Source organism: Cajanus cajan, chromosome 3 (genome assembly GCF_000230855.2).
Source record: "Cajanus cajan strain Asha chromosome 3, NIPB_CcT2T_4, whole genome shotgun sequence".
Classification (NCBI taxonomy): domain Eukaryota; kingdom Viridiplantae; phylum Streptophyta; class Magnoliopsida; order Fabales; family Fabaceae; genus Cajanus; species Cajanus cajan.
The window spans coordinates 63,960,408-63,978,860 of record NC_138519.1 but is presented as its reverse complement, the minus strand read 5'-3'; the positions used below and the strand labels follow the sequence as shown (position 1 = coordinate 63,978,860).

The 18,453-nt window shown below is 34.4% G+C and overlaps 2 protein-coding genes and 1 non-coding gene across 3 annotated transcripts; all 3 read left to right on the top strand.

Annotated features, from left to right (window-relative positions):
- The first annotated feature begins 51 nt into the window (after positions 1–51).
- Positions 52–123, top strand: TRNAT-CGU (transfer RNA threonine (anticodon CGU)). Its single transcript has one exon. It is a non-coding gene; the product is annotated as a tRNA-Thr (tRNA).
- Positions 124–13,364: 13,241 nt separating this feature from the next.
- LOC109801543 (uncharacterized) lies at positions 13,365–14,093 on the top strand. The gene has a single exon (XM_020362645.1). It carries the CDS (start codon positions 13,365–13,367, stop codon positions 14,091–14,093), a length of 729 nt encoding a protein of 242 aa, XP_020218234.1.
- Positions 14,094–17,072: 2,979 nt separating this feature from the next.
- Positions 17,073–17,627, top strand: LOC145956393 (uncharacterized). Its single transcript, XM_083071986.1, has one exon. The coding sequence runs from the start codon at positions 17,073–17,075 to the stop codon at positions 17,625–17,627; it is 555 nt and encodes a 184-aa protein (XP_082928112.1).
- The last annotated feature ends 826 nt before the right edge of the window (positions 17,628–18,453 follow it).

Sequence of the window (18,453 nt, the reverse complement as noted above, 5' to 3'; positions counted from 1 at the left end):
GTCGTAATATAACTTTCTAAAGTTTCCTCTGACTGCAAAAAAGCAGCGGTGGCTTCCGTAGCATAGTGGTAGTGCGTTCGCTTCGTAAGCGAAAGGTCGCGAGTTCGATCCTCGCCGGGAGCTTCCTTATTGGGTTTCCTTATTTATCACTTATTATTCCCATAAGAAAAGAGTAAATAAATTATTTTAACAATTTACGTTTTTAGAGCAATGTAATTTCGGTTTTGCCCTTCTCATAAAATAGACTCTCTTTTTTTTTCGGTCAAATTTGTTACATCTTCAATTTTCTAGTTTTTCTTTTAGATTTGTTTTTTCATTCCATAAAAATTAAAATCCAACTAAGGTATAAAGTACAACAATATTGTTTGACTACGAATTATGTTAATGCATTTTTCTTAAATATTATTTGGGTTTTCTATAACATGTTTTATTATTCTGTTATCTTAAATTATGTGTTTCATTAAATTAAATCATATATATATATATATATATATATATATATATATAACGATTAATAAATAGAATATACCATTTTAAATAATTACTTTCGTTTCTTTTTTGTTTTTTTATACATTCAATTATACAATAACTCTCTTATAACAATATATTGGATAGAAGATAAAATAGAAGGGGAAAAAAAAAAATATATATATATATATATACATATATATTAAAATAAATGTAACTGTTTATATAACTATTATATAAAAACATGAAATGTTTCCGGTCTACTAAGATATTATTACTTTAAATATTTTAAATAAGTATTCATTCTATTATTATTTTAGGTTTTTTATATAACACCAGAGAAAAAAAAGGCGCTCCTTATCTCTCTATTTTTTAAATTAATCAAAAATATAAAAAAAAATCATGTAGTATGTAGTTAAGTGAGCAATTATTTTTTAAAAAATAACAAAATTGAGACGAAAAAATATTTGTACCACCTAACTTGGATTTTTCAAGTCGACCTTTATCAACTCAAACAACTAAGCCAACCTCACAACCAAGCATTATCTCAACAAGCTTGAAATTGTAACTTATGCAACAACCAAGCGATAATGTCAGCACCATATCTTTAAATATTCTAAAACACATTAAAGAGCAAGACATAAATAACATCTTCACAATCATGGAGATACCCCATAACGGTCACACAAGATCATCTCCTATAATAATGCAATACAACCAACTCATATATGGGGCATCAAGTAGCATTCTAACATAACCTAATTCTTAATATAAACTCTCTTTTAACTTGAGTGTTGGAGTATCTTTGCGAGTGTTCCCCATCGCTGTGGATATTGGAGCAACCGAGACGTCACCCTCGTGGTTATTGGAGCAACTAGGACGTCATCTTCATTGTGGAAACACTTGCAAAATCTAATAAGAACATTTAGTGCCCATTGCGGGGTTGAATTGAAACTATCCTCCAACCACACAAGGTTTCCACCCGAAATTGAATGATGAACCATAATGTGATAGGGATCTTCATAGCAAATGGCGACATTGTTCTTGAATGACAACCTCCCACCTCCACGACACCACCATCCAATGTTGAGCTACTAGAGCAAATGAAAAGCATAACAAAGAAGTATTCATTGCCCTTCGCCAATAGCACAAGTTTGATAATGCATACTACAAAGCTGACCTCACACGCTGCATACAAGAGCTTCAAATCATATGTTGAGAGTTTAATAGCACTCATCATGGTACGAATTTTTTACGGAAGTAGAATTTTTTGAAAAAAATTTTACCAAAAATGAACCTGTTATACTTTATTTACACATCTAGCACCATTTACTGTTCATTTTCAAAATTTGGTTCCCAAGGAACCGAATTCTGAGCTTCAAAGTTCCATTTTCAAAATTAACATTCTACGTGTGAATTCCAAAATTCGCGCAAACTGTTCCACCAACCAAAAAAAAATTAAAAACTACTCAGAATTCGGTTTCCCAGGAACCGAATTCTGATCACAAAAAAAAAATTGAAGCTCAGAATTCGGTTCCCCGGGAACCAAATTCTGAATATGAACAATGAATGGTGCTAGATGTGTAAATAAAGTGTAACAGGTGCATTTTTGGTAATTTTTTTTTTTAAATTCCATTTCCGTAAAAAATTCTCATGGTATAGCCATCTCCACAACTGAGGAATACACCCTTGTAGGTCATTCAAAGACACATGCACCGCGAGAATCCCAACTTAGTGATGAAAGTCACTCTCCCCCTAGATTTCCACTTGGGTGTCTCATTAGTGAACGTTGAGGTCACCCTTTTAAAGACGCCATGGTCGAGGCACCACTTCCCTAAGGATGGAAACACCTCGCGATGAAGACATATGATGGTCTGACCTACTTAGATAAGCACTTAGTTGCATACAAAATCAGGACCTCACCTTTACCATGGAAGCACTTGCAAATTCTGGTAAAAATAATATTGAAAGAGAAAAGGTGACTTTGACTTATGAGTAAAATAATAAATAAAAAAAAAGGTAAAATAATTCATATGAAGGTGGAGACTAAAGCAGGTGTTGAAAGAGGTCTCCCTTTTATATAATAATATAAATGAAAAATATGTGCGTATATGAAGGATAGTTTTGCATTATTTACTTTTTTCATTTTGTATTATTATATTTATTTAATATTTTAAAATTCCTTGATAAATTAATTACTAATTCAAAAAAAAAGTAAAAAAAGATAAAGATATTTCACTTTGAAAAGTCTAATGTAACATCATTGGATTGGGGTGTGTTGCAACCCGAAAATTTCTGATCTTGCGACCTATGATTTAAACATCCTTTTGAAAATCTCATCAATTAAGGAATGTCCGGAGACTATACTAATCCCTAATTAATGGTTTTGAAAATAGGTTCATAGAGTCGCCACCAATATTTTACTTAAAACATTGGAAAAAGAAAAGGTTTTTAAAAGTCCTATAATGGCCTTGATAACCAGAATTGGGTTCGGGGGCTAGTTACATATAGGGAATGTATTAAGCACCCCTACAACGCCCTTAATCGGTACCCTTATGATGAAGTTAGCATAGTAAGAATTAAGAAGTTAAATATTTAATCCCCTTTATTAATGGTTATTAACATGCTTGAAATTTAAATTTCATAATTGATCCTAAAATGTCTACATGGTTGCTTTTATTATAACGATATTTAAAATGAGGGAATAGAGAAAAGAGAAGAGAATTTACTAAAATACCTCTTAAACGAGCTTTACTGAATCTTCAAACATGGGGATCTATTAGGTGTTTTTTGGCTACATTTCACACTACACAAATGCCTCATAAATTTCAAGAAATATAATAGGAGGGAGAGAGAGAGAATTTTCGAGCTATAAGGAGTCTTGAACGAATTTTTCTGGCCACGAGAACAGTGCCTGAGTCTGCTATTTATAGACATCAGAAGTGGCCAGAATGACCCATTCCAGATTCGGAACGGCCCGTTCTTAAATCACAACGGCCCGTTCTAGAGTTGAGTTTTAACTCATAATTGCCATGTTGGAACGGCCCATTCCAAACTAGGTTTTTAGGCCTTTTTGGTGGTTTGGAACAGGCCGTTCCAGTTTAAGAACGACCCGTTCCAAGTTAGGAATAGGTCATTCCAGCTTGAGAATAGTCTGTTCTAGTTGGGGAACGGGCCGTTCCATTTTGGGAACAGCCCGTTCTAGGCTACTAAATCAGTCTTTACAGGGCTTTTAAGTCTCCTGATATTGTATCTTGTCGTTTCCATGCTTGGGAGCTCCTTTTCTTCACAAATAGAAGTCTATCTCTCAGCTTATAAGTCCAGACGAAATTAGGTGTCCACAGGGTGTCTAAAGATTATTTTAATTTTTTGTCTTCGGTATCAATACCTGAGAATGTAACTTCGTTACTAGATACTCCACCCAAAACAATTGGTCCTTTAAATCTTATATGGGCTTATTTGTTTGAAACTTGAAAAATACTAAACTAGCAAAGGTTATGGACATTAGACTTTCTAATAACAATTGGTGATAAATATTACCCTTTGTTAATGTGGGCTTTATTTAGAAAATCACCACTTTTTGCAAATTGAAATTTGAATGTGTGCACCATAATACTTAAAAGTGGTGTATCCAATACCTTGTATTACTTTTGTGATGTTGATGTATGACATCTCATATAGGTCTCAATCCCAAAATTTTTTATTTTCCGCTAATCCTTTCACATATTGAACATAAGGAAATAAAATAAACCACCCCCTAAGTTGAATCCTCAATATGATTTCATGTTGTTCAATGAGCCTATTAGATCAAGTCTCAAGGAACTTATAAAAAAAATTAATTTGATTTGAAAAAAAAGGGGATTAAAGGCCCATAAAATAAAAATAAAATAACATAATTAATTTAGTGACCACCATGAATTAAGCTAGAGTCAATATGAGGCACATGGGAACCACCGATATGTTGAACCTAAAGGTGTTAAAATAGGTTCAATCCAATAAATTAATTCATATAACTTGTCCAAATGACTTGGGTTGAATGGCAGTTTCCAACCCTCCAATACATATAACGCAACGACTCAAATGACAAGTTAGGTTAGCTCGTCAAATTGACCCGTTGGGTAAACTCATTATTCTCATGAACTTTTATCTTTGAGCATTAACTTATCATGTTTTATTTATAGTTCATTTGTTTGATGAGGCCTACAGTGGACTAGTTTAATATGTGGTCCATGGTGTACTAATTTTATTAACCATTAGATCATCTCATTCTCTATGATACACTATCTGTACTGGACTATTATTTTTTCTAACCCTCTCCTTCGTTGCTACCTTGTTAGTTATGTTGCCTCATTGGGATTTTTTTCTCACTTATGATTCCTTTGTTGTTTATTAGTGCTTCGCCTCCTTTCCCATCAAAACACTGCTTTTAATTGTCTCTCCCATGCCAACATCTATCTTCCACATCATTAAGTCCAATGACACTTAATTATCTTTTCATGGAAGTTATTAACCCTACTCTCATTGAACATTATTTTTCCCCATTGATTGTTAGAATATGGAAACAAATCCAAAGATAGGGACATTGAAACTCATGACGCCACTTCCTTTGAAATCTCCAACAAGAGACAAATCCAGCAAAAAAAAGCACATCAAAAGAAGGAGTCAAGAGCCCAAACATCTGGCATTTTTCGCTTCCAAGTTTCAAAGGATAATTTTACACATGAGGAAGCCCAAAATATGTTGCAGTAAGGAGAAAGCAGCAGATGGTGTTTGATAAGTGTCAATTACCTAAATGACTTAACTTTTTCAACACTTATTTAACTAGTTTTGAAAGAAATTTGTGTTTTACCCCTAAACTACTACAAAATTCAAAATAGATGTGTAAATTAGTTAGTTTATAAAGAGCTGATAGAAATTTTACTTAAACTTTTGTTTTGTATCTTGGCGGATTCAATGAAGATCCAAAATCTCAAAAAACTCCAATTCACTTAAGTCTTTAGAAAAGGGTTAAGCCCTTTTGAAAAGGTTGAGCCTTTTAGAGGCAAAGAGCAAGATTTGAACCAAAGGTCAAACCACTTAGCCATTTGGAAAGGGCTAAGTGAATTAACACTAGAGGGGTACAAAATTTTGATTTCTTAGGGGCTTAGCGAATTTCCAAAGGCTCAACTAGTGGAGTTTCTTCACCATGAAGAATTCTTCAAATCGCTCGGCTATTTAGAAAGAGTTGAGCTATTTACTCTCTCTCTTCCATACTTTGTTTTATTTGTTTCCCATATATAGGACTTGGGAGGAAAAAACAAAGGGAGAATAAAGCAAAGACTAGTGCAAAAAGTACAAAGCTTATAGGAAGTCTACGAGCTAGTTGGGAATGGGGGTTCTAAGGACTTTATCTTCTTATACTCTTTCTCCATGTATTTTGGATTGGTTCTCACTATCATGAGTGACTAATCTTTTTCTTTTGTTGGGATCAAATGTAAACCATCAAACTCTCATGTACTCCTTTTGATTTATATATGATGATCTATTATTCAGTATTAATGCTTTTGATTTTATTCTTAATGCTAAGGTGAGTTGAACACTCATTTTTTTATTTTTGGTTAGCATTTTAGTTGGAAAATATTTTCTAAATTTGGTTTTAAATCAAATCACCTAATAGCTTCAAAGGTTAGGAATAGATTTAGAACTATTAGTTGAAAAAGTTCTTGCACTTAATGCAAGGTTTCTAACTTAATAAATAGAGGAATCATTTGTTAAGTTGAATCCTTAGAATTTTTGAAAATTTTAATGAACTTGATGATCGGTGAAGTTTAATCCCAACAACTTTCTAAATTGTTTTCTTTTAATTCTACACTTTAATATTTGTTTTGTCTTCTATGAATTTAGTATTGATATGAACAACAACACGTTTATATTTGGGAAAAATCTTTCTTTTTCAAGTTTTAACTAGGATAATAAAATTATCAATATCTTCCAATTCCTTGAGATTTGACAACCTGTATTCATTTTCTATACTATAAAGACTTGGTGCACTTGCCTCAAAATCTCATCAATGTTGCAGTGACAATCCCTATAGGTAACATTGGAGAGGGAACAACACTAAAGGAGAAAGAGTGAGAAAAAAATAATCTAGTGTAGATGGTGTATCATTAGAAGTTATAAGAGAAATATTTTATTAAAATAAATGGGGATAACTCATCAGAAATAATTAGGCTATACTCTGAGCCCAACCCAAAGACTAGTTTAAAAGAGGAAAATAAAGAGGGGTTAGGTCACTTTGCATGTATTTTGAAACCTTAAGAACTCATAGGAGGAGAATCAAATGAGGTTGTGGGAGAAAGCACAAACTGACGATAGATAGAAACTATAGGAGAGACATCGCTTCTTAAGACTCGTCACTCTAGGTAGGGGGAGGGGGATTATCGATTCCTATGCATATATGAAGAATAAGGGTAAAAGGGTAACCCCTAAGCCCCGTAGGTTGTATGTTTGTGATGTGGTATATTGTGAATAATTTTGTGGTCTTGTTGATAATTTGATGGCAAATTTAGTTTGGTGTTCTGTTCTATGTAATTGAATGATGAATTCGTATGGTTTAAAGTTAGGGTTTTTATAGATGAACTGAGAATTTGGAGTTGAATGGGATGAGCCTTAATGAATTGATGTTATGATAATGCTTATAGAGTATGAATTAATTGTTTGACCGATTGAATTATGTTTGGAATTCTAGATAAATATGTATGTGTAATGGATTGAGAAGGGAAATGCAGATTGCAAATTTGCAATGTGCAGGTTCTACGATCGTGCTGGACATAGGGTTGTCAAAGAGGTCCTACACCTCTTGGTGATGGGTGTGAGGTGCTACGCCCGACATCATTTGACATTGATTTTGTGAGCATGGTGATGTCGAGTGTGACCAAGACCACATTGAGTGAGACTAAGACTAAGAGGTCCCAAACCTTATCACACTAGACGCAAGTGGTACCACATCTGGTGTGAGGTTGGTAGAGACTCTAGTCTCTCCGCATTGGGTGTGGCTTAACCCTCCCTAGGCACCACATTTTTTTTACCTTTCAAAATGTTTTATTTTATGATTTACCTATTAGATGAGAACCCTAAGGAATGATTGATATTGCTTACTATTAGAAGAAATTGATGAATAATGATGTATAATTTGATGTAACTTGTGTGTTATACCTTTAATGATGTGTGAAAAATTATGTTTAGATACCATTGATGGATTTTATGTTGTATTTTTGATAGTGTGATGATGAGATATGATGAATAAGTTCAATGTTGCGGACTAACATTCGAGGAATTGAGAATGCATTTATGTGGTTGAATTGATTATTTAAGTCCATATGTTTCATGCTTTGTTCTGCGAGATAATGTGAATCTATGCAGGTGGGATATCATAAGTCATCTACTTATGCACCAGGGGTATTATGGTGGGAAAGCATCTATCAGAAATGTGAGGCTACCATGACCAACTATAATACTTCGATATGACCTTGATAGACATTCTCTAATTATGGTGGTTCAAGTGGATCACTATTAATGGATGGTCTCGTTCCATTACTCTTAGGCTATTATGTACACTTAATGATGAGGAGGAGATTGATACCACATGCATGTAGAGTTGGGAGCATGCATCACATAAGTCTTAATTTATACTATGTTGTGTTGTAATTGATTGAATAATAGTGATGGATGGAATGAGATATGTTATAAACTATTATTACTATAGAATGAGAGAATTGATGGTGATGCATGAAAGATGATTGTTGCCATTATGTGTATATGCATGTCTATATTTATACCTTGTATATGTTGTTATGGATGAGATATATTCTCATTCTCTATGTTTGTATGTTTGTATTTGGGTTGAACGCATTTGTAGGGATAGAGCAAGTAAAAATTGATGGATTTAAGGAAGATGAACCATAAAGAGGGGTCTTACTTTGATAGCGTGACATTGAAATTGAGTTTTAGGATTAGTAGTTGTTTTAAGTTGGATTTATATTTAATTTTGTTTTATGGATTCAAGAAGTTGTCCTTAGTTGATTAAAACAATGTCTTATATACTTTCTATAGTTTGAGTAATGTAACACCCTAGATTTCATAATTTATAATAATAATATTTTAGAAATTATTTTAATATTTTAAATGTGTTTATTAAAGGATTTTGATATTATTTAACTACTTATGAGCACTATTTTGTAATTATTATTTTGATTGGTGATATATCGATAACTTTTATGATTTGTATTTTATTAATAATTATGCTTATATTATTTGATTATAAAGAAAATGTGTATTTTAATTATATTATATTGTATTTATTATTTTATGGAAGGGAAGGGAAGGATGTGATGGTCATTTGATTAATTATTATTATTATTTTTATTTTTATTTATTTTAAGAATGGAGTTATCAAAAGTTACCAAAAGTCATTTCACATATTCACTCTCCTGACTCATTTCTTTTCTACTCTCTCTAACGACCAAGGAGAACCAAGAGAATGAGACTAACCAGACCCTGCCCTTACTTCATCTTCTACTCATCCAAGTAAGGGAGGAGTGAGAAACCCCACTCGGGAGTGTGGGAATAACTATTGGGTAGCAGGATTGGCCCTCAATCCCTTGCCAAATAAGAATAGACACTTCATGAAAGTTTTCTATTTTGTTTTCTGATTGTTCTGTTGCATTTCTTGTGTGATTTTGAGTGTGCATATGCGTTCAATTTCAAGAATAGATAGGTTTTGATATGGATTAGAGTGCTCTATGAATTCCTATGGGAAACCTTATGAGAAATAGACAAATTTTGAATATTTTTTGTTTTGGCTTCTAAGTTTTTTGTTGTATTCCTTGATGATTACTGAGCATGAATGTATGTTTAATTTTGAGTTTATTAGAGTGTTCTATGGGTTCCTACGGGAAACCCTATGAGAAATAGGCAAATTTTGAATATTTTCTATTTTGGCTTCTGAGTTTTCAGTTGTGTTCCTTGATGTTTGCTGAATGTAAATGTGTGTTCAATTTCAAAAATAGACAAGTTTTAATATGAATTAGAGTGCTATGTGGGTTCCTGTGGGAAACCTTATGAAGTGAAATTGGAGATATGATCTTTGGATGAATTTTGAGGCAATATATATAAAATTGATGATGGATTCGTGTTTTGGGTAACATTTGGAGTGTTTTAACGTATTGAAATATTATATTACTTGGCTAGTTGTAAAAGAATGCGTGAAATCATGAAGTTGGGTTTATGACCTTTATGCTTCATATGTTATGAATTGCGAATTGAATGTGTATGATGTTAGATAATTTCCTGTTATGGTTTGTGTGCTATTCTAATGTATATGCCTATGAGAAATTCCTTGTATAAGACCATGTGAATATGATGAGACAATGTGAAAAGTGAATATGAGACATGAGACATGATGATATGTGACAATGAGACATGATATATGAGAAACTATGATAAGTGAAATGATGAGTCAATGAAGTACGAGTGTGTGACATGCATCATGTGCATCTATGTGACGGATACGATATGGAGTACATTGTTAGGGAAGGCCCTCCTTGTGTAACAGCTTGGGGGAGTCCTAGGGGATACTGCAGTTTGGATGTCTCGATTCTACCCGTTTGTGAGCACGAGACGTAACTTGCGCAGCTCCGCTATCCCGACCAAACCCTAGCAGTACATCTTTCTAGTTGAGAGTGTATGGATAGCTCCCTACATGTACTCCTATACTACCTTAGGTGTGTTGTTTAGGCAGCACACTAGTGATATTTGATATGTGATTAGCGCCACATACATGCATTTATGAGTTAAGTCCATAGCATCATTGCATAATGAGTGAATGTGTATGTGCTACTAATGTATGTATGACTTGAGTTATGCTTGATTAATGTGTGCTTTGTGTTGTGCTTTGTTATGATTTGTGTGTGTTGCTTGACCGTTATTTTTACACCTTAACCTGAGTGAGATGTTTCTCACTCTCCTGTTTGTTCTATGTGTGTCTTCTACTATATTGCAGATGACCATCAACATGAGGATGTTGGTGATGAAGCTTAGGCTTTAGTTGGGCATGCTCTGATAGGATATGTGACATCGAGGCGTAGTTAGGACTAGTTTAAGATGTTGTTTCCATTGAACTGTTTTGAAAACCTCAATTTCATTCCTTTGTGATTTCCATATTGGAGATATTGTTTATGAGTTTATGAATGTGAATCCTCTACGTAAGATATTTGAGATTCTGGTTTTATTTATGAAAGATTTTAGTTATTTTTATTTTTTGTGTAATTATGAATGTGGGGTAGAGAGTGTCACAAGTAATGGATATAAATGTGAACCTTTTTACAAGTTTTATAGAAAAAATTGTTATAATATGTTTTTTTATCAATAATTTATTGTATTTTAATTATTAAATTATTTAGGGTAGAAGGATATTATAATGGATAAAGAATTTGATGCCTAAAAGTCCTATTTATTTTCCATTTCTTAATCATCCTAGAATCCTTTTTGTAAAAATTAATTATGCATGATTTGTAAAATTGAAGTTTTTCAAGATTTTTAAATTATAGTATGTTTTATCTTTAAAAAAAAATCATAGTCTCTTTGAGGTTTAAAAAGTTACAAATCATAACATTATTTTAATATATTATTTAATTTATGCATGCTTACATAATGAATTGTTTGTTTTAATAGTAAATATTGTTGATAACTAACTATTAGTTTCATAGCTTTTCTCTCTTCCTGTGAGAGCTTTTTCTCTCTCCTTTCGTGAGAGTCTTGTCACCTGTCGTTGATGTGCAATATATGTTGCAATTAATCTCGTAGTCACTTCTCTACTTTTCTCTCCCGTAATCATTTCTTCCTCTCATAAACATTGCAGGGTTTCTTTTCTTTCACCTTTTCACATCACAATTGATTTTACGTATCTTCTTGTATGTTTTTCTTTGTTTTTGCTACATGTATGCGTTTTTCTTGTAGTCTTTTTATGTAGTCTTGTATGCATCACATATTAAATATCTCTCATTTTAAATGATTTCTTTTTTATGACAATTTTTGCATAAACCTTTCTTTTCCTACTTTTGAATTTTCCAAGATCTTTATTGTTCACATTCTATTTTTTAGGGTCGTCTAGTCTATTTTGTATCATGGTCACCGTTTTTTCTTTTCCATTTCTTTTTCTCTCTCCGAATTTTTCATTTTCCTGATCACCATATTTACATGTTGTATATTCGACGTAAAGCCTAATTTTTAAGTAATCATCTCATGCTCTCTTAAACCCATTTTTGTATTTTTGCACGTGATTGTTTCTGTTTTCTCTTACTTTCAATTTATATCACTACATGTTTCTTTTAAACTCTGTCTGCACAATCTTAAGTCAATATCTGATTTCGTTAAAACTATGAGCTCCCTGGAAAAAGATCTTGAAGGCTTAATCATCAAAGATGGAGATGACGGAGGTACCTCTAACCTGGTTAACCTGAGTCTTGTGGGTCATTTCCCTACTAACAGACCCATTCATACTCATATAATGAAGAACCGTATGGCTAGCATATGGCGACCTGGTAAAGGTGTCTCTATTTCTGAACTTAAACCAGGTGTCTTTTTATTTCAGTTTTATCATCATTTAGATCTTAAACATGTCCTTGATAATGGCCTCTGGAATTTCGAAAACAACATCCTTATTGAAAGCAAAATCTTTGAGGGTGATATTCCAAAAGATATTCCGTTAAACCATGTAGATGTTTGGGTTCAAGTTCATAATTTGCCTGCAGGTTTTATGTCTCAAAATATAGGTGAACATCTAGGAAATAGCTTAGCAAATTTTCTTGACTATGACTCCAAGCACAACACTTCTTTATGGAAATTATGTATTCGCATTAAAAGAACATTCGTTCCCCTCTGCAAAAAGATAAGAAAATTAAGAAACAAGGTGGAGAATGGAAGACCGTTACTTTTAAGTATGAAAAAATTGGCCAGTTTTGTTATTTGTGTGGTATTCTCGGTCACAATGACAAGTTTTGCCCAAAACTCTTTGAACAAGAAGACGATGATGGCATTCGTCTTTGGGGCCTAGAACTACGTGCTGATATACGCCAAATTCCCAGCTTCGGAGGAGAACGATGGCTTCGTGATGACAACATTACCACAAATGATAACTATAAATATCAAGATAACAATCATGAAATTGCGGATCCTACTAATGACTTACACCTACACGCTAATGAGGTTATTGTTGGAGCTGATAAGAAACGTAGAAGACATGAACCTAGTACCAACCTAGAACATCAAAAAGACTTTGTTCAAGCTAACATGGATGACTCTAATGAAATTAACAATCTGACTTTTTTATCTACGATCCCTAGCACTCAGGGCTGCTAGGAATTATGAGTATAACAAGTTGGAATTGTCGCGAAATCAGGCACAAGCGTGCAATTCCGATATTATGGGACCTTACCCGCTCATATAAGCCTGATATACTCTTTTTTGAGCGAAACCATGGTCAACTCTGATAGAATCAAAGATCTGTGTCACATCTTGAATTTCAACCACTAGTTTGTTGTTGATAGGATTGGTCGTGGAGGTGGGCTCGCTCTTCTCTGGAAAGATACCTTCGATATTACTATTACTTAAGCCAATACTAATTACATAAACGCTAATGTTAAAGATCAAAACGACAATTATTAGAGGCTCACCGGTTTTATGGTTACCCTGAGAGACATAAAAGAAAAGACTTTTGGGACCTGCTTAGACATCTTGCCTCTCTCTCAAACCTCCCCTGGTGTATTATTGGGGATTTTAATGACATACTATTATCTTTCGACAAAAAAGGCACGAATCCTCATCCCCATTATTTGATCTAGGGTTTTTGTCAAGCCACGATGGATTGCGGCTTAGAGGACCTTCCCCTAGTTAGTCATCCATTTACATGGATCAAAGGAAACCTCCAAAATAACCTGGTTGAAGAACGGCTAGACAAAGCGCTTGTTACTAAGGATTGGTGTCATTTGTTTGCTAACTACCTTCTATCAAACATTGTAGCAAGTAAATTCGATCACTATCCTATTACTCTCAAGCTTGATGCTAACCTTTCTAATCCTCTGCATAAGTATTTTCGCTTTGAGAATATTTGGATGGAAGATCCAGATATCGATCGTGCTGTTAGATATGGCTGGAACTATCATAACAAAAAAGGTGTCGAGAATAAGATCATCTCTTGTGGTAGATATCTTTGTCTTTGGGGTAGACGAAAGCATGTCAACTTGTGTAAATATATTGATATCCTTAAGCGTGATATGGAAAAATGCAAAAACGCTCAGGGTAGTACTGAGTGGAGTCTATACTTTCAGCTACAACACCAACTCAGCCACCAACTTCATAGCATGGATTCTTATTGGAGTCAACGTGCTAAAACTTTCTGGTTAAGAGAAGGGGACTCCAATACAAAAAATTTTCACGCAGCGGTGAACATACGTCGTCAGAAAAATCATATCTCCACTCTTTATGACTCTGAAGGTAAAAAACACTCCACCCTTACTGAACTTGGTAACCTTGCATGCTCTTACTTCCAGGACCTATTTAACACGCTTCCTGGGAGATTCACCTTGTAACTGATACCTTGGGCTGTAAGATCTCCCAACTTGATAATGAGCAACTCACAACACCCTTATCAAAAGATGAAATTCCTACGGCTCTTTTTCAGATGCTCAAAGACAAAGCTCTTAGGCCTGACGGTTTTAATCCTGGTTTTTACAAAAGCTTTTGGGAGGTTTGTGGTGAAGACATTCTTTCCTCTTGTAACTCATGGCTCAAAGTGGGTGAACTTCCTCCACACATCAATGATGTAGTGATTGCTTTGATCCCAAAGTGTCTTAACCCATCTAACATGAAAGAACTTCGACCAATATCTCTTTGTAACGTGATATATAAAATACTTCCGAAAGCTTTAGCAAATCGGCTAAAACCTCTTCTCCAAAAGTGTGTCTCTTTTGAGCAGGCTGCTTTTGTTCAAGAATGGCTTATCACGGATAATGTGCTTGTCGCGAATGAAGCTATCCACTATCTACGTTGTAGTGGGAAGAAAACTAAACACGAAGAAGCTTTGAAGATCGACATAAGCAAGGCTTTTGACAGGCTTTCCTGGAATTATTTGCGTTGCATCATGGAGCGATTTGGTTTCTACAAAAAATGGGTAAGTTGGATGATGATGTGTATCACTTCTGTTCATTTTCAGGTCCTCCTTAATGGCAATCGCGTCGGCTCCATTATTCCGGGTAGAGGTCTCCGACAAGGAGACCCCTACTCCCCTTACCTCTTCATTCTAAGTATGAAAGGATTATCCAGCCTTATTCATAAAGTTGAACTTCTTGGTAACTTGAAAGGTATTCAAATCTGTCATGGTGCTCCCAAAATGCATCATCTCATGTTCGCGGATGATGTATTCCTTTTCTTCCAAGCTACTGAGAAAGAGACCAATAAGGTTGCTTCCATTCTGAAAACCTAGAGCTGTCAAAATGGGCTACCCGGCCCGGCCCGGCCCGGCCCACCACGGGTTGGCCATTTGGTGGGCCAACCCAACCCGGCTCATTTATCAGTGAGTTCAAAAAAATCGAGCCCGGTCCGGCCTACCACAGGTTGGTGGGTTAAACGGGTAGGCTCACCTTTAAAAAAAATAATTTTTTTCATTTTTTTTCTTCTTAATATACAACTAAAGCCCAACAATTTAAACTTATTTTAAAAATATGAGATTCTTAATTAAGAAATCCATAAATGAATCATTCATCCCAAACATTAAATGATAATTTTAAATACAATCAAATCTAAATAATCTCAAATAGATAAATATAATCCAAAATCATCTTAAACTTCAAATACAATTCAAAATCATAAAAATTACAAATCACAATCCAACATTAAATTATTATTGTCTCATGTTGGACTGTACCATGACCCAATAATTATTGTATTTTTTCAACAAAAAAAAAAATTTAATCCCGGGTTGGTGAGCCAGCCCGGCTCACCACAGGTTCAACCCGGGTGAGCCGGGTTGTTAGTGAGCTGGGTTCAAATTTAACCCGCATTGAAATTTTCAAAAAAATTTTAACCCAACCCGGCTCGAACCCGTGGTGAGCCGGGTTGGCTCACCGGGCCAAGCCCATTTTGACAGCTCTATGAAAACCTTTAAGACAGCTTCTAACCAAGCCATAAACTATGATAAATCCGAAGTGTTTCTGAACAGACATGCACCTCCTACTATTCATAATCTATTATCAAATATTCTACATGTTCAGAGTTGTGAGACCACTGGTAATTACCTTAGACTCCCATCTATGATTGGACGAAATAAAAATGAAATTTTCAGGTTTATCAAGGAGCGTATATGGAAAAAATTACAGTCTTGGAGCCACAAATCGTTATCTAAGGCAGGTAAAGAGACCCTCATCAAGGTTGTTTTGTAGGCTCTCCCTTCATATGCTATGAGTGTCTTTTTGATTCCTTCTCGCACCATAGATGAGATTGAGAGACTACTAAATGCCTTTTGGTGGGGTGCAAATTCAAATATGCACAAAGGAATTAAGTGGATGCATTGGGAAAAGCTTGCCATTTCCAAACTTGAGGGTGGACTTGGCTTCAAAAACTTATCTACCTTTAACCTTGCTATGCTTGGTAAGCAAGCTTGGAGGCTTCTTACCAACCCAAACTCTCTGATCAGTAGAATCTGCCGAGCCAAATACTACCTCGAAGGTAACTTTCTCAATGCTCCACTAGGTCACAACCCCAGCTACACCTGGAAAAGTCTTTGGTGCACCCAACATCTTCTTAAGAATGGTATTCATTGGAGGCTTGGGAATGGGAATAACATTCCTATTTGGGGCGAGCCTCGGATCAAATACAATGATAATTACCATTGTATTCATCCTCATGACCCCTCAAACAGCCAATTTTTTAAAGTTTCTGATCTGATAAGCAACGATAAGTTTCATTAGAACGCTGATTTGATTAACTCCCTGTTCGACACGGACACTAGCAACTATATACTCAACATTCCTATCCTCAACCCACATTGTGAAGATAAACGCATCTGGAACTGTAATCCCTCTAGTTTTTATACTGTTCGCTTTACCTATAAAGGATATCTCCAGCATAGCCTCTACATGAGTCATCTTAGTGTTCCTGGTCCATGGAAAAACATTTGGAATCAATGCATTCCCCACAAAATTAAGCACTTCATATGGAGATTGATGCGGGACATCCTTCCCACTCGGCCTAACCTTCAAAAGAAAGGCATTCGATGTCCCAATACATGCTTTCGATGCAATATTGATATTGAAAACACCTGGCACACTTTCTTTAGCTGTCCATCAGCCAAGCTGTGTTGGTAGGGAAGTAAATTCCACTCTCGCATCATGAACTTGATTAACTCTTTTGATGGTGTTTTTAACCTTATATCTCATATTTTGCAGCACTGGACTCCTCAAGCTACTGCAGAATTTTCCATGATTCTTTGGAGCATGTGGCACAGCTAGAATGCTTTGCATTGGAGTAACACTCCATGGAACCAAAACGAGATCAACCTTCGTGCCTCCTCCATGCTTCATGATTGGGCCACTACTAATAAAGCTGCTCTGGTTCAGCACTCTAAACCTCCATCTAGACAACGATGGCCCCCTCCTCCCCAAGGGTCGGTTAAGTGCAACATTGTCACTCACTCCTTTCTGGTGGAAGGGCTTACCGGAATAGGTATCTGCATTAGAGACTATCAAGGTGCCTTTATTAGAGCTCGTTCAACCACTATCGAAGGCTGTATGGAGCCCCATGTTGGTAAAGCCTTTGTTTTTCTTCATGCTATCAACTGGACCCATAACCAGAACTTGGAGAATACTATTTTTGAAACAGATTGTAATCGTATCTCTTCCTATTTCTCCAATGACCACTCTATTGACATAACTGAATTTGGTTGCCTTCTTGACCAATGTAAGCCTATTATGGTTAACCCCTCAAACTCTCATGTAAGTTTCTCCCTTAGATATGCCAATATTGTTGCTCACAAACTTGCTAAAGCAGTAATAGATAGTGCAAATCCTTATGATTTTTTTCACATCACTAATTGTATCATTCATGATATTCTTAATGATATGAGCTAAGTTTTTGTTTTAAAAAAAATAGTAAATATTGTTATTTTAGAGTAGTTTAAATTTTAACTTCATCCAAATGTAGACATTTTTCACTAATCTTATTACTGTTTTATCTTGATTTTAATTATATTGTTTTAAACATATTATAATCATATTAAATATAATTAAAAATAATAAATTTTTTATTTTAATCATATTAAATATAATTAAAAATAATAAACTTTTTATTTTAACTTAAATGTTTATATTATTTTTTATATACACAATAAAATGTATCTATCAACATGTGTTACATGGATACATACATTAACAATTATAACAGCACATTTGCACGAGTTACTCTCATTTTTATGTATGTTAAAATTATATTTGTTTATAAAATTATTATTTTTATATTGAGATAACATAATTAATTGTTTGAATATTTTACAAAAATATAAAAAGAATAAAAGTGTTTAAGTTGAATATAGTCTTTGTCGAGAAAAGAAAGACACTGGAAGATGATTGAATAGTGTTAATAAAAAAGACATTTTTTGAAAACACTGAAGTTGTATCAAGACTTTATGGGTGCAGATGAATAATAAAGAGAAAAGAATACATAATATTTTTATATTGGTTCGATTCAACCTCTGAGATTACTTTCAGTTTTTGATCAACTCAATCAAGTTGTACTATTTTTTATAAAGATATAAGTATTCTCTCATAAGCCACATGTGGATCAACTTAAGTGCTCTTTGACTTATCTCTTTAAGCGACTACCCAAATATTCTTTCAATACAAAGTCTCTCTAGACTTTAATAACCTAAGTATCTCTTACAGGTCTGTTTCATTTGAT